The sequence below is a fragment of the Labeo rohita genome, chromosome 19, assembly GCF_022985175.1.
Source record: "Labeo rohita strain BAU-BD-2019 chromosome 19, IGBB_LRoh.1.0, whole genome shotgun sequence".
Taxonomy (NCBI): Eukaryota; Metazoa; Chordata; class Actinopteri; order Cypriniformes; family Cyprinidae; genus Labeo; species Labeo rohita.
The window spans coordinates 19,042,205-19,064,630 of record NC_066887.1 but is presented as its reverse complement, the minus strand read 5'-3'; the positions used below and the strand labels follow the sequence as shown (position 1 = coordinate 19,064,630).

General features: G+C 37.2%; 2 protein-coding genes across 5 annotated transcripts; one reads left to right on the top strand and one right to left on the bottom strand.

The window, feature by feature from the left end:
• Positions 1 to 4,879: 4,879 nt before the first annotated feature.
• Positions 4,880 to 21,056, bottom strand: cd164l2 (CD164 sialomucin-like 2). Of its 4 annotated transcripts, none has more exons than XM_051136038.1 (7): positions 20,836 to 21,056; positions 10,669 to 10,776; positions 9,980 to 10,084; positions 6,217 to 6,294; positions 6,082 to 6,114; positions 5,835 to 5,979; positions 4,880 to 5,693 (listed from the first exon to the last, which is right to left on the bottom strand). In XM_051136038.1, the coding sequence occupies exons 2-7, from the start codon at positions 10,742 to 10,744 to the stop codon at positions 5,678 to 5,680; spliced, it is 453 nt and encodes a 150-aa protein (XP_050991995.1). In that variant the 5' UTR covers positions 10,745 to 10,776; positions 20,836 to 21,056; the 3' UTR covers positions 4,880 to 5,677. The 4 variants fall into 4 exon arrangements, with proteins under 4 accessions (XP_050991995.1, XP_050991994.1, XP_050991993.1 ...); XM_051136037.1 differs by lacking the exon at positions 20,836 to 21,056 and adding an exon at positions 11,086 to 11,145; XM_051136036.1 differs by lacking the exon at positions 20,836 to 21,056 and adding an exon at positions 10,918 to 11,131.
• On the top strand, positions 16,190 to 19,728 carry gpr3 (G protein-coupled receptor 3). The gene is made up of 2 exons (XM_051136035.1): positions 16,190 to 16,471; positions 18,120 to 19,728. The coding sequence occupies exon 2, from the start codon at positions 18,122 to 18,124 to the stop codon at positions 19,100 to 19,102; it is 981 nt and encodes a 326-aa protein (XP_050991992.1). The 5' UTR covers positions 16,190 to 16,471; positions 18,120 to 18,121; the 3' UTR covers positions 19,103 to 19,728.
• Positions 21,057 to 22,426: the final 1,370 nt, after the last annotated feature.

Genomic DNA, 22,426 nt, shown 5'->3' with positions numbered 1-22,426 from the left:
AAAAAAAAAACTGATGGTACAACTCTCCTGTTGGGAAAAAGCTATCAAATTATATTATTATATGTATACAGTCATGGCCAAAAATATCGGCACCCTTGCAATTCTATCAGAAAATCCAACACTTCTCTCAGAAAATTGTTCCAATTGCAAATGTTTTGGTGTTCATGTGCTTATTGTTTTTGTTTGCACTTCAACAACATACAAAAACAGAGAAGAAAAGTCAAACTTTATAAAACTTCACACAGAACTCAAAAATGGACTGGACAAAATTATTGGCACCTTGTCAGAATTGTAAGAAATTATTGCTTGTCAAGCATGTGATGCTCCTGTAATTTGTGTTTAGACACAGCTGTGGCAAGTAACAGGTGTGGGCAATATAGTAATCACACTTGCAACCAGTTAGAATGGAGAAAAGTTGACTCAACCTTTGTGTTGTGTCACACTGAGCATGGAGAAAAGAAAGAAGTGTAAAGAGTTGTCTGTGGATTTGAGAGAAAAAAATGTGGGAAAACTTGGACAATCTTAAGGCTACAAGTCCATCTCCAGAGATCTTAATGTTCTTGTGTCCACTGTGCGCAATATCATCAAGAGGTTTACAGCCCATGGCACTGTAGCTAACCTCCCTGGACGTGGACGAAAGAGCAAAATGAATGAAAAATTACAACAAAGGATTGTTCGAATGGTGGATAAAGAACCCCGATTAACTTCCAAACAAATTTAAGCTGATCTGCAGACACAGGGTACAACAGTGTCAGCTCGCACTATCCGTCACCATCTGAATGAAAAGGGTGGTAGGAGAAAAATCTAGGGTAAGAGACCCACTGCAAGACTGGAGTTTGCCAAAACTTATGTGACAAAACCACAGTCCTTCTGGGAGAACGTACTGTGGACAGATGAGACAAAAGTAGAGCTTTTTGGTAAAGGACATCACGGCACTGTTTACAGAAAAAGAAATGAGGCCTTCAAAGAAAAGAACACAGTCCCTACAGTCAAACATGGTGGAGGTTCAAAGATGTTTTGGGGTTGTTTTGCTGCTTCTGGTACTGGATGCCTTGACTGTGCGAACGGTATCATGAAATCTGATGATTACCAAAGAATTTTGGGGTGCAACTTAGTGGCCAGTGTCAGAAAGCTGTGTCTCCACCAGAGGTCATGGGTCTTCCAGAAGGACAATGACCCGAAACACACTTCAAAAAGCACTCAGAAATGGCTACAAACAAAGTGCTGGAGAGTTCTGAAATGGCCAGCAATGAGTCCAGATCTGAATCCCATAGAACACCTGTGGAGAGATCTCAAAACAGCAGTTGGGAGAAGGCATCCTTCAAATCTGAATGACCTGGAGCAGTTTGCAAAAGAAGAGTGGTCCAAAATTCCAGTAGAGAGGTGTAAGAAACTCATTCATGGTTACCAGAAGCAATAGATTTCAGTTATTTTTTTCAAAGAGGGTGCTACCAAATATTAAGTTAAGGGTGCCAATAATTTTGTCCAGTGCATTTTTTTGGGTTCTGTGTGGAATAGCAGATTTGACTTTTCTTCTCTCTTTTTTTTTGTTTGTGTTGTTACAATGCAAACAAAAAAATAAACGTGAGTACCAAAACAATTGCAACTGCAACAATTTTCTGAGAGAAGGGTTGCATTTTCTGACAGAATTGCAAAGGTGCCGATATTTTTGGCCATGACTGTATGATCTATAGTTAATCAAAGACTTCTTAAGCGTGTTTATTCACACCATGTTTTATCTGAGAGGTAAATGGGGGTCTGGCCAAAGAGAGGAATGCTTTTGAACCCCCACACAAAAAGACCAACTATGTCTAGGGTCATGCAGATCAATCCATTAACACATATACATTCTTACACCTCCTTCAGATTTGTCAGCTTGATTGGTTGTTTCATTCTACATAAATGATGAGAATCTGCATGAAGTCTCTCATGCACAAAACTGAGTATGTTAACTTCAAAGCAGTCAGTCTGAGCACGTCTCAGGTTGATGGGCATCAAATCAGCAACATTCCAATTTTCAGTCTGAAACAAGCCTTAAACATGTCCTAAACAAGTCCTAAATGCCCAAACAAAGGGTAATAAAAGTCCTAAAACAGTTTTCACTCCACCCCCACCCTCTGTGTGCTATTAGTTGTGAATTTGATTGGGTGTTTTTTTATTTGGGTAACAGTATAAGTTGAGAGTGATTGGTAGGTTTGGTGCCCTAATATGAACTCTGTAATGAATTCTCCGGAAGTCTGACAACTTTGGTCTACAAGAATGCAGTGTGACTTGTCGACTTCAAAGATTATTTGACCACAGTCTTCTCCATCCTCCCCAGTTTCTCTAAAAAAAAAAAAAAAAGAAAAAAAGAGTCTTATTCCAGCACAGATTATTGGCCAGTTAATGCAAACAATGGCACCTTTGTGGAAACTGCCTGATAATTCTTATTGTTTTTGTGTTTAATAGTTTTATATGTGGTGCAAATACATCTTCTTCACGTTTCTTTAAGACCAGACACTGAGGTCCTGTCCTTGAATGTTATCTGAGTGAGATAATGAACAGAGTAACTCTCTTTTCGCTGTGCCTGGTGCAAAATTTTTAACTTTTATCTTTCTCATTATATTCAGAATATCACTGTTCACTGTATACCATATATTCATTATACATTCATTTTCTATCTATCTATCTATCTATCTATCTATCTGTATATCTGTATATCTACCTATCTGTATATCTATCTATCTATCTATGTGTGTTTTGTGACCTAGCAGTTAAAAAAATGCTGTTAAAAGCTTAAGAGGAAGTTGATGCTCACAGATGAGACATTTCATTACATGCCCATTTCTTAAACTGTGTTAAAACTACAATCGCTTTATACAGTACTCTATTTGGCTGACGAAAAACACTGGCACAAGGACCTCAAGTATTTGCAAGAATGTTTCAACATTGCAAGAAATGTTTAAGATGGGGTTCAGTGGGGAATTTCCTGGTCCTTCCTGTCACGTAGCACAGACTATAAAATGATAATGCATTTTATAAGACTTTTTGCGTTCTGCAGATATTTTTTTTTCCCTTCAGAGTGTCTTATTTATCTACTTACATCCTGGGTTATATCTGATTTATGTTTTAATGCCATTTTCATTTTGCTTTTACAACTTTTATGCTTATTTGATTCACTTATTGGTTTTTATATTATTATTATTATTATTATTATTATCAGACTTTGTCTTGTGGTTGTTTGTGTATCAAGCATACAAAGGGGCAGTCCTAACCTAATGGTTAGAGAGTCGGAGTTGTAACCCAAAGGTTGCGGGTTTGAGTCATATATTTAAACTGTTTGTGCTCAAATATGATGCTGTTAAGAGAAAACGTGATGATCTTGTGCTGACATGATGAACTGAGACCTCTTTGTGTTGTTATTATTATGCTGACATGAGGAGATATAGACTAGCCATAGTGGCCTAAATGATATGTATTGCTTATGGAAACCTATATAGAGCGTGCAGACACAGAGTTAACAGATTCTCTGCAGAGTCTCTCGGCTTCATTATCTCTGATAATAAAGTCTATCTTCTGGCATCAATACCTCAACTCTCCGAAGCGGCAGAAGCCACCATACTCTCTGAATTGGCTAATTGCTATTCTGGATCGTCTGAGATTATTTATCATAAACTGAGAATTTATTTTTCTGTCTCCTTATAACATAAGACTAATGCAGCTTGATGCCATTTATTTTAAACCTTGTTGGATTTTAATTTGACTGAAAGAGTACCTTTTGGTGTTGAAGATTTGCAAAGAACAATAGTCAGAGAGAATGTGTTTACAGTGTTTACAGAATGTGGCTTATTAGCAGCAGTACAGAGCAGATGTCCGCTTCACTCTTATGCTCTTTTCTCTCGTCTAGACAAACAGTTCTCACACCCCACCCCCTCACAGACTGAGCAAAAACAACAGACATCTGCACATCTGAAAGTACAAGAAACTGAAAGAGAAGCTGTGTGACTACGAATTGTAGGGTTGAAAATGTCTTTTCTGTCTGAGTTTTGCCTTGCTAGTTAAAGGCCACAGGCCAGATATAGGCCATCTTTCTTTCTTCTCCTACATAAAGCTGTTTGGAAATCACCTGCACATGTAATCTCATACATCTATTTTCAAGTGTAACCATGAGTTGTTAATGTTGTCACATCAATCTTCTCTCCTCTGTATTTTTTTTCAATTCAAACTGTGCTGATTTCCGACAGTGGTTTCAATAGAGGGTGGTGACAGACAAGAATTTTTACAGTTTTGTATCATCATGATAGCAATGTTTCCTCAGTCATTTTGCAAATCCTACAGCCAGAATCCACTATAGGAAAACCACCTTCACAGAATATAGTGTGAATGTGAGAGTATGTGTTTTGAATGTGTGTGAATGCATAAGCATGGTGAGTGTGTGGATTTTGTGTCTGTGAATCTAAAACAAGAGAATGAAAGAAAGAGCGTAATGTAAGAAGCACATGTACTTGAGAATTTAAAATTCAAACTGTCGTGTGCAGAGTAAAATATGTAATACTAAATTGATAGTAAAAACTGTCAGCTATGTTCTCACTGTAGTATACACATATAACATAATGAACTGCAAAAAAAAACAAAAAACATTTTATTAGTATACGATGCTTGAAGGGATTGTAAAATTGAGGTAGCCTGGTGAAATTTATGTTTAAAGTTGATTAAAGAGAATATAAATGAAGGACCCTTTAAGATCTCATCAAAAGCACAAAATGTTCTTGTAATTTGTTTCTTAATCATGCATCCTCCAGGCTCAGAGCAGCTTAGGTAGTTAAAAATGTAGTTCTACTGACACCTACAGGGTTAACACTGTATAACATCCCAGAGTCTAATTAGTTTATTGCTTCATTTTACAATCAAACTCAGTGCTACATGAGTCCAGGTAACTATCTACAAAACATAGCATTTAATAAAAAGCAGATAAAGGGGCATGCAATTATTCAACATGTTAAATAAACTAGTTAAACAATCTTTCAAATCAAACTAACATACAGAAACAGAGCCAAACCAGAGATTTAAATCACCTTAAACAGATAAGAGCTCACTCCACAAGAGACAATCATAAACCCATGCTCAATAATGAATAATTCCCTAGTATATTTGTCATGCCACATGTCTATATCATTGTCTTTTCACATTCAAGAACTGGTGATTTAACCAAAGCAATTAACAGGCTACACTGTAAAAAAAAAAAAAAAAACACAATTTGTTGAGTCAACTTAAAATAATTTGTTACCCTGCTGCCTTAAAAGTTTAAGTTCAGTCAACTAAAATAAGTTCAGTCAACTTGAAATGTTAAGTTGTACTAAATAACAACTTAGATATTTGGTGTTTGCTAAACTTAACAGATGGGTAAGTAACCCAGCTGCCTTAACATTTTAAATTGATTCAACTCAAATATCTAAGTTGTTGCTTAGTATAATTTAACATTTCAAGTTGAATAAACTTTTTTTGAGTTGACTTAACTTAAAATTTTAAGGCAGCCAGGTTACAAATTATTTTAAATTGACTCAACAAATTGTTTTTTTACAGTGTGGTAAGAATTTAGGACAAGCAAAAAGAGAAAACAGCGTCTATAGACTTCTCTCCAATGGTGTTCTTTATGTTTTGTTTCTGTAATTTTCTCTCCCATTCATGACTCATTTTTTCACTGTGGTTGATCACTGTAAAAGAAGGGTGAAAAACAGTTAAACACTAAATGACTTATCCATACTCTGCATGTACACACTGCATTAAATATCGAAGGGCAAAATTCATCAAAAAAAAAAAGCTCACATTTTGGTTAATAAATGATTATTACTTACATAGTTTCATAAGAGCTGTCTTTTGTCTTGAGGAAGCGCATGGCAAAAAAAGCCCCAGCTTGCAACACCAGCACTAGGATGATTCCTCCAATGAAGCTGGACAGGTCAAATGATGCTTGAGAGAAATTAGGGCCTGACCCTGTATCTGTTTTTGCGAGTGTGTTATGAAAGAGAATGAGAAAGAGAATTTAGTAAACAACAACAATAGACATGATAAGTTTTGTACAGTGAAATTCAAATACCTCACCTTTGCCACCACCATCAGTAGACCCACTATCTGCTACAATAAACAAAGCATACATATAAGCAAGCACATGCATTCATTTGCAAACATACAGAGGTAATGATTATCTTTATTTATTTATTCATTTATTTTGCTCACTTTGGCACATGCCAGTCTCATTGTAGACAGAGCAGCCTCCATAGTCGTCGGTGTCAGACATGCATCTTGTGTCATTTCCTGAAAATGAAATACATAATACTGACATTCAATGCGGATGAAAACGGGTCTGTGAAGAATAGACTTGCAGGCTTTACAGTGGCACGTACTGCATAAAGGTCATAGATCACATAATTTTCACAACAACTTTCAAAACTATTGCTGACAGTTTTTTTCCCCCAGAAAAATGTTTCGTTCAGCTGAAGAAAAAAAATTACGTTGAATTACAGCCCACTGAACGCACTGTACTTCTATCCCTCACCGCCTCGTTTTCATTCCTCTGAAAGTTGTATATGACGCTACCCCTGGCTATGATCTATGGCGTCATCCAGTGGTCTGGTATTTTTGATATATCTTTCCATGCGCTCGAATACCTTATTGTACTGTACCTTATTTTGCTGTAAAAGTGGGCGCGGCCATTTGTAAATTTTATGTGCAAGGCTTTCGGTCTCTTCCACGTCCAGCCATTTTCATTTGTACAAAACAGCTAATTTTGCTGCTTAATACTGCAGATTGGTGTGTCTTACATATTATTTTGATGTATTATCTTAATTATGAACACAATGGTTTGTAGTGCAAACAGTTTTTGATTTACTGCACGTTGTTATTCTTCTTGTTATTTCCCTAATGAACCGGAAGTCTCGCCCACAGGCTTACTTTTGTTATGCTGCTTAAGACTGCAAATTGTTTTTTGTTATCATTTTACTTTTAGTTTACCATTCTATCATAATTATACTGGTTTGCTGAACAACTAGTTTTACTGCTTGGTGTCATTTAAATGCTGACACCATTTTGCTTCTCAGTAATGGACTGCATTCGAATATACATACAAACTACGTAAAAACAAACAGAATTTTTTTTTAACAAAAAAAAAACCTTTAATTTACTGTTTTTACAAGATGTCACTAAAAGTATGTTTGGTCAGACTGAGCTTACTTCTGAGGACCTATTTATGCCCAAAATATGATTGTACTAGCATAAACATATAACGTATATAAATGATAATGTGGTCTTTATCGTAAATTATAAAATGGATAGTTCCGGTCTTTGATTCTGATTGGTTGAGTCGTGTTCAAAGCTGTTGTAAATTACTCTACAAACATACACCTTTGTTTATATCTGTGTGCTGCTGGGCAACCACTTTGTTGCAACCACAATGGTTTCTGAGGAACTACATTGTTTGGTGGAAGAATAATGTTTTTACTAATATCACTACACTTTATTTGCTCTGTTTTATTTCGTGAAACCTTGCTACGTGTATGGAATAACCGCTTTATAAGCACTGTGAAGCTGTGGCTTACAGTGAATTTATAACAGCTAAGAGGGTTGCAGGCACTCCGCTTCACATTGTGCCTAACAACGCCCCTTAGCTGTTAGAAATTCACTGTAAACCACGGCTTCTTGGGGATTACTGCTTTGTTATAAAGCGGATAGTTCCGTTCCTTGATTCTGATTGGTTGAGCCGCGTTCTAAGGCCCTGTTTACACTAGTGCGTTTTCGTTTTAAAACTGCGTTTTAAAATAAAAATTATCCTAGTCTACACTAGCATTTTCTCTGCGTTTCAGAAACGATCTCCGTCTACACTACACAACTGAAAACGCATGTCACATGACCATTCACACAGGTACAACCATAGAGTAGATGCCCTATGGCAAACGCAGCCTAAAATGTTGTAAATTACTCTACAAACATACGCCTTTGTTTACGTCTGTGTGTTGTTCGGCAACCACTTTGTTGCAACTACAACCGTTTCTTTATTAATATCATTACACTTTATTTGCTCTGTTTTATTTTGTGAAACCGTACTAGCCAGCCTAGCGGAAAGGGGGTTCTTTTTTTCCAAAAAGTGGACCTTTTCAGTTCCCACCCATTTTGTATTTAACTATGAGGTTAAAATACTTCATTTTGTTGACTACTCATTCACCAATTTGCGCTGTATTATCATGTCTGCTAGTATCTTAGTAAGCATGATTTTTGTATTCACCAAAAATATTTACTACAATGTTGTCAAACTGTTTACCAAGATGTCACCTTGTTCAGTAAATATACACAAATACCTAAAGCAATAAGTTAGTTAATTAAATGAACGACATTTTAATGCAATAAATGAACACATTGTTTAGAAAATTTTATACATTTTAAAGTGAAATTCATTCATTTGGTGTATTTTAAGAACTCAAAATTAAGAGATCCAACCCATGTTCATTGTGCAAATTGAACAAACAAAAAGGTTGATGACAGTCTGAAAAAAAGGTTCTAGAACTGCCCCTGGTCAGAATATACTGTGTTCTTCCTTGACCCATGCCACACCCTTCCGCTGAGTTTTTTGGGCCCCTTTCAACCTCTGAGCCCTATGCACTCTTTCCTCCTTTTCAAAATACAAATATCAAGAAAGGAATTTTATGCAGCGTTTTTTTAAATCAAATTTAAGGCTTTTTGTTACTTTTTTTAAAGACCTGCAGAAATAGAATTATTAATATGGAATAAGCAAGATTTCGATAGGTACCACAATTCTGCCGCAATACCATAGTGCAGTCAGTGTTACAGTAAAAATAATCCATATTAAATGATTCTGACTATCGTTGCGCACAGTTTTTCTCCTGTTAGTCAGCGCTGTTTCATCTGTTTAAATCGCCGTGTCATTGTGTTCTTCACCGAATTCAAGCGCTGCACTCTGGATCTCACAGCGCTGTTTATTGATCGCGAGTAAACGCATCTGCTGTAGTAAACGCTCCGCTGCTGTTTGAACTGTGATCTGTAGTGGATAACGCGCGCTTCAAACGACTATCCATAACGCGATTTTTGTCTTTCCAAATTTAAGACCTCTTGAAATTATAATTTAGACTTTTCTTATACTAATTAAAGTATTTAATACTTTTTATGGGTTTAAAAATTCGTTATTTAAAAGAACACTTGTTGATTTAAAAAAAAAAAAAAAAAAAAAAAAAAAAAAAAAAAAAACGTACATAAATTGTGGACCTTTGGCTGGATGGGGTGGGTCGTTCGAACCACCCGAACCCCCCGTGGCTACGGGCCTTACATAGAATAACCCTTTTATAAAATCACAATCATATTTTGGGTTAGTTTAGGACCTCAGAAGTAAGTTAAATCTGACTAAGTGACATCTTCATTTGTAAAACAGTAAATGAAAGGTTTTTTTAATTGTTAAAAAAATTCTGCTGTGGGTTAATGTTGGGTTATAGTAAATATAACTAGCTGCAACTAGCATATAAAAACAATAGTCTATGGAATGTCCCAATTGAAATAGTTGTGTGTGTGTCAAACAGAGCAAGCACAGTCAGCATGTAAACCTAGTTATATTTTAGATATGGGTTTAAACGAAAGAGAGACAGAGACTGCGTTACACAGTTGGTTGCCTTGGCAACAGTGCATGAATAGACGAAAAGATGCTGCTTCTTGTTGAACATCTCTCTCTCTCGCTTCATGTCTCCTCACACTTATTTCCAGGAGGGTAGATAATGGTGTTGAATTATTTACTAAGACTGATGTCTGTGAGGCTGGCAGCTGTAACTGCGCGTGTGCCTGCGTTTGAATAATTCACCGGGTTGTTCCTGAGATCGCTCTCCATGGCTAGGATCACATGTCCGTCAGTGGGATCCTCTGTAAGTGTGTGTGTGTGCACAAACAACATAGACATTGCACAGGAGAATACATTGAAACTCATAAGCTACATGTGTTCTTTTACCGTCATTACAATTTTGCCACACACAGCGTGTCAGGTTGAGGGCCGGGTCTCCGCTGATGCAGCCATTACACGAGTCAAACTGAGAACAGTCTCCAATGGGCGAAACTGTCAGGCCATCAAGAGATAAAAGATGTAAGCTTATATTCTCACCTGCTCACATAACACTCACATATGATAGAGAGAGAAAGTTAGAAATGTTATCAGCTAATTTACAGATAAATCACATTGAGAGAGGGAAATGCTGTGCTATTCTAAATTAATACATATGAATCTCTTAATAAATTTAAGTGTTGTTCAGCAGTACTTAAATGCAGCGTTAAAACTAGACTTTGGATCTACTAGAAGACACTTTTTCCTTAGTGTGGACAAATTCAACAAAAACTGATTTCTCAAAACTCATAAATAAGATTTTACATAGATTAGGTTGGTGTTTAAAAGTTTGTATTTATCTAAAAAAATTCTGAGCTAAAAATGATTAAATAAAATGATTAAAATAACAATAAAGAATCATATAATTATATAATTCATAATCATATAACGGCTAAGACACATAAGAGCAGAAATAAAAGGAGGTTAGATTTGCAGAATGTTAACATTTTAGCTAAAAAAAAAAAAGCTAAAATGTATATTTTTTAAGGTTAAGATACATAAGCATTGATATTCAAGCTCATTATTGTATTGACACTTACCTGAAGTTTGTGAATTGGTTATAATAACCTGCATTAGCAGTATAGTTCCACAAAGTGCGGCCCACACACACCTCATCCTCAAAAAATTGTAAAAATCCCACCTGTAAACTGTGAACACAATGCACAAAGTTCCTCATTTAGAACAAGAAATGTTGACTTAAGTTATCAATAAAGCAACAACTTAGCATATGAAACACTATTTAGCTCTGAATCAGTCTAACAATCGTAACTTTTTCTAATCAGACTTACTCTGCTAAACGCTGACCCCAATAACGCAACTAAAGTTTGATGCAAGCACTAGACACCAACAAGCTGGAAGTAAAACACCTGATGAACTGAGAAACCCGAATGCTTTACCTCACTTCAGAAAGCTTGAAACTAAAAAACTTAGAGTAGAAGTCATAAATGCACACGTGCCTGTCAAGCTAACATCCAGTCCTAAATGTCTGTGTCCTCCAGACAAAGGTCGTTGTGAACTGTGAGGAGCATGTGTTGTGTGTGTGTGTGTGTGTTGACGTCATGGCCTCTGATTCAGCGAGACTGGAAGGTGTGTAATGTGAGACAGGTAACTTGGCAACCAAATGGCAAATGACCAGTCTTGATATCCACACCACTGAAGATATTCTGCTTTTCACAAGCAGACTGCAGACATTTGTCACACATCACTCCCAAAAGATGCAGGTCTCCTGCACCAAATCATTATAAACAGTCACCAGCATGTCCATACTGGTTCTTTTGACCTTCTTTCTGCTTGTCTGTCTCTATGGTGGCCTAGAAAAGGATTTGAGATAAAGCATTGTGGTGTAAAAGAATAAAAGCCTGTGTGGATGCCATATATTTTATATAAAATACATTTCATTTTTACCCGAAAATGTACAGTATTTTGTATTTTCTTGCTCCACTGAAGTACATTTTGTAATATACACTACCAGTCAAAAGTTTTTGAACAGTAGGATTTTTTAATGTTTTTTAAAAGAAGTCTCTTCTGCTCACCAAGCCTGCATTTATTTGATCCAAAGTACATCAAAACAGTAAAATTTTTAAATATTTTTAGTATTTAAAATAACTGTTTTCTATTTTAATATATTTTAAATATGCAATTTCAAAGCTGAATTTTTAGCATCATTACTCCAGTCACATGATCCTTCAGAAATCATTCTAATATTCTGATTTGCTGCTCAATAAACATTTATTATTATTATGTTGAAAACAGGTGAGTAGAATTTTTTCAGGTTTCTTTGTTGAATAGAAAGTTCAGAAGAACAGCGTTTATCTGAAATAGACTTTTGAAATATCACTCCTGAAATATCACTTTTGATCAATTTAAAGACTTCTTGCTAAATTAAAAAAGTATTCATTTCTATAATTTCTTTCCCCCCCAAAAAAAAAAAAATGATACTGACTTCAAGCTTTTGAATGGTATAGTGTATAATGTTAAGATTTTTAATTCAGATAAATGCTGATCTTTGGATCTTTCTATTCATCAAAGAATCCTGAAAAAAAAAAAGTACTTAACTGTTTTAAATATTGATCATAATAATAACAACATCAAAAAATGTTTCTTGAACAGCAAATCAGTATATTAGAATGATTTCTGGAGGATTGTGACACTTAAGACTGGAGTGATGCTGAAAATGTAGCTTTGAACACAGAAATAAATTACATTTTAAAATATATTTAAATAGAAAGCGGTTATTTTAAAAAGTATAAATATTTTAAAATTTGACTTTTTGCTGTACTTTGGAACAAATAAATGTAGGCTTGGTGAGCAGAAGAGACTCCTTTAAAAAACATTAAAAATCCTACTGTTCAAAAACTTTTGACTGGTAGTGTATTTTGGCATTTGAAGGTTTAAACGAAAGCTGTGCTTTGTTCAATATAATTATTGCACATTTGAAATATATTTTAGCCAGGAAAAACACTTCATTGAACAACAGGGCCAGAGCAAGAGAGCCATAGTTTGGCATAGTTACATAACAAGGTCTCCTTTCTCTATCTCTCAAATCCTCTGCATCCTCGCTGTCCTCTTGAATGCTCATTTTTTAATTTTAATTAAAAGTCGCAGCATAATAAACAAAGCAGAGGAGTTGATGCTATACGGAATGCATATGTGTAGGTGCGGGAACGCATGCTTATGTAGGAGGAAGTAGTCACTGCTATCATTGCCACATCAGGGATCAATGCAAATCAGGTCAGCATTTGTTTTTGCAACAAATTCAGTGCCTACCCAACGTTTAATTAAAACCCGCTGAGAATCTCCCTAACCCACACCATCACTCCTTGAACGTTTTGTAATGTCTCACGACACACAGACAGATCAATAGGTAGTGCCAAACCACGTGAATAGAGAGAGAGTGGGCGTCCTCCTCTAGGGAGAACTAGGTGCAGAGAGATAAAGCCGCGCATGTGCTCTGCAGATATTAGGTAACTGGGAGAAATTCCGCAGTACACCCCCCACCACACACGCACACAGACTTCCCGCCAAAAAGGAGCTCAAGGAGATACAACGGCGGAATGTTAAACAGTGTCTGTGCTCTTATTTCTAAAAATCCAATTCTCATTGACAGAATCTCACAGAATCAAACATACTGAACCTCAGAAATGAGCTTATGCTGTATATTTGATTGGTGGAGACACATGAAGTGCATCAGGCCAATAGTGCTTTATTGTATAACGTACAATGGTGATTGTTACAAAACAGATTTGTGGAAAAGCTGTTAGCCAGAAAGCTGTTAGCTGCATTTAGAAACACATAACATGGTGCAGTTTCCTTAAAGGGGTCATGACATGAGAGTCTTTATATGCTTAATACATCCTGCAAGTTTCATAACTTAAAATGTCCTCGTCATCAAACTCTCAGAAAATGACTCGTTTGGATCCAAGGTGCAAGGCCACGTCACCCGGGCGCAGTTGTTTGCATAAACACCGCCTCCAGAGCAAACATCAACCAATAGTCATCTTCTCACCACAGACCCCGCCCACTGGCGTTCAGTCGCTTAACAGCTTACACTTGATTATGCTGAATGCAAGTGTCACTTTTAAAGCGAATAGAAATTACAATCACTGCCGCTATTGTGTCTACACCTGATACAGCACACAAATGCACAAATGCAATGTGAGTCTGTTGTCAATAGGACAAATGAAGTGAAAGAACGTTCGCTTTGATGTGTGTGGTTTAAACAACTCGTTCGCGTCTTTGTACAGATACCAGAAGGATCCCAGCGTAACGCATAAGTTGATAGTTTATATTTAATTGCATCCCGGATCATTTCTGAGGATTGCTCAGAGTATTTTGTTTTGTAAACAAGGCACAGTGTCATGAAGAGTTCACAAAGAAACATTTGTTAAAAGATGAAGTGGTACTAGATCAGACTGCAGCTGGATCATAAACGATAAGTAAATGTTTTTTATAATGCTTTGTCTGGAAATGACCATTTTATTTTGATCATATTGTCAAAACACTCACACGCAGTAGCGAGGGGGCTTTGATATGGTTTCCAATGCAATGCCGTTAGCCAATCATAACAGTGGCCGATTCCTAACAAGCCTTAAAGGACACTCCCCTTAAAACAGGTCATTTAAGACAGAGGGTCAAAATGAGGATTGAAAATAATCATATTTCCACATATTTATTAGTTTTTTTTTGTGCAAAAAAACTTTATTAACATTATAAGTAAACCTCAAGGACATGATCACCCGGGGATGCTATTAAAAATAAACCATTCACTTGTTCTTTTACTCTGGGACCTGTCTGATATCTATACAAAAACGCGAACGAGTTGTAACCAAACGCGTCAAAGCGAACGTTCTTTCACTTCATTTGTCATACTGAGGACAGACTTGTGCGTGTGGACTGTGTGAGAAAGCAAACGCACATCTGTTTACTGTATCCAGTGTAGACAAGATAGAGGCAGTGATTGTAATTTCTAGTTGTTTTTGACGCAACACAACACTCACATTCAGTGTAACCGAGTGTCAGCCGTTAAGCGACTGAACGTCAGTGGACGTGGCCTATGTCCATAGATGTATATACGTAGATGCCTCATTACCGACTGTTTTTATAGGCTGCTATACGTAAGCCTTGCGCCATATTGTAATGGTAAACTTGACGTCATTTACCGTAGTAATCTGTCATTAACTATAGGTCTGCAAACCTATACGGTGAATGACGTCAAGTTGACCGTTCCAAGATGATGGACGCACGTGCTTGGAAATCAAATGGGGAATCTATACATAGGAGGTCATGGAGGTCAAATGGGGAGTCTATACATATCTATGCCTATGTCGACGTATTGCTCTGGAGGCAGTGTTTATGCAAACGACTGCGCTTGGGTGACATCCCCTTGTCCAATCGGATCCAAAACGAGCCGTTTTCTGAGGATTATTACATAAATGTTTCTTTTTATTGATGGGGACATTTTAGGTTATGAAACTTGCAGGATGTATTAAGCATACAAACGTCTTCTGTATTAAAATATTAAGGGAAATTTGGTTCCTCAGAGGTTGTTCAAACCGATCCGTAAAATCTAGTCTTGTTGGTGTACACTAATGTATTCAGGTTGATTGAGTGATATCAAATAATATATAATACTGTTAATTTAAATGTATTTTTATTATTTTATTGTAGACTGTCTTTTACCAACAAGCCCTCAGTTTAGTCAATCATAGCAGTTCTTAAAGATGGATTGTTCAATAAATTCTTCAGTATCTTCAGCTGACACTTACAGATACTCTGCTCGACCACGGAAAGCTTTAGAGGAGCATTGCTTATAAAAATCCCCAGCTGGTGACCACCGGAAGCGTATGCCCTTTTATAGAGAACAGGAGAGTTCCCCAGTATTGTAGCGCTCGCCCACCTGCTTCATTGAAATGCAGAGCCACACGAGCACTGCGACGCCTACGCACCAAATCTGCCGGGAAGCGCCATAACCTCCATCATCTGCAGGGAAATTATGTCATACTTATAACCTTCAATCATCTGAATAGTTAAAAATAAATGGTACATTAGGCAGATGCGCGTGCGCGAGTTGCTTGTTTGCGACATAGTACATTTTAGCTTTGTCACTTATACAAGGTCATAAATGAACACGGTGGAGGTGAAATTAATAATCGTAGAGTTGTGCCACGTACCCCAATAGTGCGGCACAACTTACGTCATACTCAACGAAGCGAGCAAGTTTTTCAGCACCATGGACAGCAGTGACTCACGCTCACATTCAAACTCGCTCACGCGTTCACGGACACTGCAAAATCACACGCTTGATTTGGCCAGCTCTTTGTATTTTCAGATAAGTTTACTAGTTAAATGTGTATCACAGTGATTTTTTATGAAGGCCCTGTGTATTTTGGACCACGCAGGGATTGCCTTTAACAAGGCAGATTGATTACACTTTGTCCTCTCTCCCGCCGTCGCAGTGGGCGGGGTGCAAGAATGCGGTATTTTTATGAATGAAAGTACGACAGAGGCTGGTGTCCCTGGGAGTCTCCTGATTGGTCGACCGGGGCAGAATCGCCCCTCATCATCGTAACTGACGTCAGAGGGAAATCGGTGAAGGTATAGCTCGCAGCCCATCGGAGCTGAGTGTTATACAGAAGCGATCGAAGACCGAATACAGCGGAGCTACGAAGGAACCTCGCTTTGGAAGAAGAACAAGATATCTTTTCTTAAGAACTGGATTTGCAATACCGCGGACCCCGGTTCTTCCCTGGCAGCTCGGGCTCAGTTTTCAGCGCTCGCTCCAAGAGATCTTCAGTTGGATGGTTGCGTGAAGAACTGTCCGCTTTGCAATCTTCCACAGCTTCCGTAAGTCTGTTTTATGCTTCTTTATCTACTCCGTCAGTCTTGTTAAATTTGTGTGACTAGTAGCTTTGCTGTCAGAAAATCTCTGTGAGGCATTACGGGATGGTATTTTTGGGTCTCGTATATTTTACGTAGCCTAACCTTGACTGTTATATCAGTCCGCTTGAAGAACACCCAAATCTGCTTTGAACTTCAAAACGGTGATTCCCAACCAGTCGCACGTTTAACCCTGCAGGATCCAGGGGATACTTAGAAATATCTAGTTTGCTTATAAACCTACAAACCTATTGAAATTATGAAATGACTTGTGTGCAATTGTTGCAAGTATGTTTGAATTAATATTAATGACAATGCAACGTGATGTGAGTTGCACTCACATTGCAGTTTTGGATGATGGATGCCAAAAAAAACATTGCACATGCACATTACCAGTACAAAATACCACATGACACCAAAACACTAAAATAATGCGATATGCAGTTAATAAACATCATAAAACGTAACCTTAACCAAACCAAGACGTAAATATACAGATAGACGAAATACTGACATTTTGTTGTATTAAATTAATATAGAAACTGACGAATTTATAATTTTAGGGAAAAAAGCAGCAGCTGTTTTCAACACTTATAATAGTAAGAAATGCTTCTTGAGCAGCAAATCAGCATATTAAAATGATTTCTAAAGGATCATGTGACACTGAAAACTGGAGTAATGGCTGCTGAAAATTTATTAATAGAAAACAGTTATTTTATAACAATTTAACTAACTTTAAGTGTATAATTTTATAGTTGTTGATCAAATAAAAGCAGCAAAATTTAAAAACATTACAAAATCTTACCATCCCCAAACCTTTGAATGATATTATATTATATTGTAATATATTATATTTAGTGCTGTCAAATGATTAATCGTGATTAATTGCATCCAAAATTAACATTTACATTACAATTACAGTATGATTTTAATGTAAGAAAGAATGTTTAGTTATAATACATCCAAGAATTCTTCAATAAAACATGATACACATATAATATAATATAATATAATATAATAAATATAATAATTTTTAATAAATAAACAACATATTTTTCTTAAATATATACATGCATGTGTGTGTGTGTATTTATATATACACACACAATAAATATACACAGTACACACACATATATTATGTAAACAAAAACTTTTATTTTGAATGCAATTAAGTGTGATTATTGGTTGACAGAACTAATTATATTATGTTATTATATTATATTATATTATTAAATTACATTATGTAACAGGATTTTATTGCAGATTTTTTTTTACATATTTCACAAGTAAATACTCTTTTTACATTAAAAGTGTATTGTAATTGTAATGCAAACTTAAAAAATAAATAAAAAAAATCAAATGTGCAATGTATGCATTTGGAGAATAAAAGTGTTCCATTAGCTTTTGCCCTTGCCAGCATCTTCAGTAGCGCTTGTAGTGTGCAGACTATGGATGTCAGATTGAATAAGATGTTGTTAACTGCTGTTCATCTTACTCTGCATGTCATTATGAGGTCAGGCCTTGGAGTGGAGCGTGGGAGCTGCAGTGCTCCACAGAATGTGACAGTCACTGTGCTGTGGATTGCGTGACTAAATCTTCTCTCCCTCTCCCACAGAAATGGCCCTGAACGACTCTGAAGTGGGCTTAGAAGTCATCTTGGCGATGGACCAACTGCTGGAACTCACCCCTTCCAATGTGCCTCCTAAACCCCTGGAGGCCTCAGTAATGACTCCATGGGATGTGGCCCTGTGTGTATCAGGAGCCTTGATTTGCTGTGAAAATGCAATCGTCGTGGCCACTATCATCTCCTCGTCATCTCTGCGGGCGCCTATGTTCCTGCTAATTGGCAGCCTGGCCTGGGCGGACTTCCTGGCAGGGGTGGGACTGCTTTTGCATTTCCTGTCTCGCCGGTGCGTATACTCAGAAGCTCTAGAGCTGGGGAGCGTGGGTCTGTTGGTGAGCGCACTCAGCGCGTCCGTATTCTCCCTGTTGGGAATCACCCTGGACCGGTTCCTCTCACTACATCGCGCGCTAACATATGGATCCCGCCGCACGCACACACAAACACGCTGCGCTCTGGCTGTCGGCTGGACTCTTGCAGGTCTTCAAGGTGCCCTCCCTGCCATGGGCTGGAATTGCTTGCACGATGAAGACTCCTGCAGCATTCTTCGCCCTTTGACCCGAGTGCACCTGGCGACCCTGTGCGGCGGGTTCCTGCTGACCTTGGCTCTGATGCTGCAGCTCAACGCCCGTATCTGCCGGGTCGTGCTTCGCCACTCGCACCAAATCGCCCTTCAGAGACACACTCTACCATCTGCACGCACGCACACGCGCCGTCGGGTTCACACACTCGCCCTCATCCTCGCCACGTTCGCCAGCTGCTGGATGCCCTTCGCCTTGTATGGTCTCTTGGGCGATGGATCGTCTCCAGCTTTGTATACTTATGCCACACTGGTTCCGGTTACAGGAAACTCTCTGCTGAATCCTCTGATCTATGCCTACAGAAACACACACATACAGAGAGTGCTGCGACAGGCCTGCTGCTGTTGTCTACCAAACACACCCAATAAAAATACACACACTCCTAGTGATGTCTGACATTATGTGCTGTAAGCACAGCTGAACACTTTGGAAGATTCTATGGTGCCATACAAGATTCCGGTTCATGTTTTATGTCTGTTCCTGTTTGGGAATATCACTGTGCCAGTTGCCAAATCTCTCCTCTCATTGATGTTAACATGACCACTGTCAGTGACCTGAGCTAATCTGAATCATTTTATTAAATTCTAAAAAGGATTTATGTAACTGTGTGTGTCCTTTTTTACTTTATACTGAGAAGACTGCCACTGTATCCTTTTAGCTAGGTGCCAACTAAAAGGGTTCAAGCAGAAAACCCTCCTGTCCGCTTTAATGTCTCAGATTTGTGCCTCATTTTACATCCTCTGAAGTTCAGAGTTTACTGATGGAATCAAAATCATTTGCACTTTACAACAATGACTTGACTTTTAAGCTGAAACGTGTTTGAATTTTTGTTTGTATTTAATGATCAAATTATTTGCCATTTGTTATTCTGACTGATGTTTTTTATACTTCATAAATGTCTTGTTTGCACTTACGATGTATTAATGTTGCACAAAATGTCCAAATGTAAGAATGAATGTTTTATTGTTGAAACAAGATGTTTTATGGAAAATGTTTATAATGAATAAATTGTAACTTTTGTACATGTGTTGTATTTTTTCAGCAAACATTTTATCATATTAGAAGTCTAAAAATGTGTGGTTTTAAATCATGATTTATTTGAAATATTAACCCAAATAATTGGCTATGAACCAAGGTCAACTAAACCCATAACAAAAACTTCCATTACTTGAAATGAAATATTAAAAAACATGTCAAATTTGAACTAAAATAACTACAACTGAAATTAAAATTGAAAGTATACGGAATATATTAAAGGAGACATCGGATGCCCATTTTCCACAAGTTGGTTCTTTAGGGTCTTTGTGAAATGTCTGTAATGTCTGTAACAACTTAAAATTCCTTAATGATCGTGTAAAACAACACCCGTTTTAAAGGCATAATATATAAGATTTTTTAATTAAAATATCCAAAAACCACTAGAACAGTGTTATGTATTTTGCTACCTTATGTGCTTATATTATCCCAAATTTTTCGAAGAATGTTTAAATCCAGAAAAATAAGCAATTTTAACTAATGTAACGGACCATGTCCTTGCCAATGACGTCATACAACCTTGATTTTCCAGTTTTATTTAGTAGAAAACATGGAAACCCCAAAGACACTTTAATATGTTAGGAATTTTATTAGACAGGTGACGAACGTACAGAGTAGTATTATAACAGAACTTTCAACACACTCAAATGTATCTAGTATGATAAAATAGCACTGCTTTTTCCTACATAAGCATGACTGGAGGGAGCGGAAACGCTCAACTGTGGCGCAATAAAAGTTCTGCTGCTTTCGAGCCGTGTATCGCACTCATCCTTCATTAGCAATCACTCCAGCATCCTCGTTTTCATTTCCATGAATTTCAGCCCCACCTTGCTTCATACTACTGTGACCTTAATAAGTCTTAATTAGCTCATCCATGAACATGATTTCTACCCGAATGTTTTGAATATGCGCCCTCTAGCGGCGAAAACGTACATACTGTGCCTTTAACTTGTCAAAAATAACTGTTCACAGCGACGCATTTCGGTGCATGTCTCTTTAAATGATAATGAGCTCTGCACACACGACCCCTCACTTCCATGGAAGAGGAAAAGCGATCTGAAAGTAATCATAAAAATACAAAATGTGAGACTTACCTCTTCTGGAGGTGCAGCTGGATCATGAAGAGTGGGTACTGTTCCATCCTTGAGTTTTAACTTTTTAGCAAAACCTTCAATTGTCCCTGGTTCAGAAAGCAGTCTGGAGTAAATTCGTGGATTCGTGCAGACATAAACGAATTTAGCTGCATTAGGTGACGCGTTATCATCAAAAACAAAACAAATCCAATGCGTCCTCAGTGGCTCTGATGTGGGAGAAAAGTTTTTTATTCACTTTTACATCCAACTACAAAACACCCGCATTGCTTATGAGCCACTGTTGTCATTATAGCTGCTTTAGTTTAAACTGATTATCGTTTGTTTTACTCGCGTTTTCGCATCTTCCCTATTAAATCCATTCACGCTGAAAGCTCTTTAGCCACTCAGTCTGGCTGAGGGGGCGTGTCGCGGCGGGAAAGTGACGTCAATGCATACCGTCAGTTGTCGTGGGCAGGGCCTCATCAGTATGACGTCATACTAAGAAACTCAAAACAGCTTGATTTAATACGACTGTTTAGGTTTTGGGGGGATTAAAAAAAAGAATGGAATTTTATCATTGTAGGGTGGTTGTGTCCACACACTGCTAGGACATTTATATGCAAGCACAATGTAAATGTGAATTTTGCATCCGATGTCCTCTTTTAAAAAATGGATGTTTAAAAAAACGAATAAAATGTAAAATAAATTTAAAAAGTAACTATAACAGTATCTTAATGATACCAAAATAAATATCTAGAATTAAGTTACATGGTTTTTAACCCACAGTAAAAATCAACCACCAAGTGCCTTTTTTATTGTGCAGATGTTTTTTTTTTTTTTTACCAATTGCAAGGTTGTGTTGCTGACTGAGTATGAAGGACACTTAAGGCCAGTTCACACCAACATTGATAAATATAACAATATCAGCATTCCACACCCAACACCCATATAACATTCTGTTTATTATATTGTACATTGCCGTTTTGTTCTCTACCGCTTTAAAATTCTGTCATTAATTACTTACCGTCATGTCGTTCCAAACCACTAAGACCTTCGTTCATCTTCGGAACATAAATTAAGGTATTTTTGGTGAAATCCGAGAGCTCTCTGACCCTGCATAAACAGAAACGCATCTACCGTGTTCAAGGCCCAGAAAGGTAGTAAGGACATTGTTAAAATAGTCCATGTGACAGTGGATCAACCTTAATTTTATGAGGCTACAAGAATACTTTTTGTGCACAAAGAAAACAAAAATAATGACTTTATTCAACAATTTCTTCTCTTCTGTCAGTCTTCACTCATTCACACATTGAAATAGTCACAGACTATTTCAATGATGTCCCTACTATTATTCTGGGTCTTGAACGTGGTAGTTGCGTTGCTCTCTATGCAGGGTCAGAAAGCTCTCAGATTTCATCAGAAGTATCTTAAATTGTATTCTGAAACGAAAAAAACCAAAATGTTCTGAAAGTTGTTCCAGTGATATCGTTTCTGTGTCATTATAGTTGTAGCATGGAATTACCTATTTTCAATGAATTAGAACAATTAAATATTACAACATTACAGTTTTCACCTTTAGTGAATGTGCTTTAAATCTTTGGATTTGTCTTAA

Coding starts and splice junctions, on each gene's coding strand:
- cd164l2 (XM_051136038.1), bottom strand. CDS start 10,744: ATGAGGTGTGTGTGGGCCGCACTTTGTGGAACTATACTGCTAATGCAG. Junction 6,115..6,216: donor TGAGACTGGCATGTGCCAAA/GTGAGCAAAATA, acceptor TGTTTATTGTAG/CAGATAGTGGGTCTACTGAT. Junction 5,980..6,081: donor TACTGATGGTGGTGGCAAAG/GTGAGGTATTTG, acceptor TCGCAAAAACAG/ATACAGGGTCAGGCCCTAAT.
- gpr3 (XM_051136035.1), top strand. CDS start 18,122: ATGGCCCTGAACGACTCTGAAGTGGGCTTAGAAGTCATCTTGGCGATG.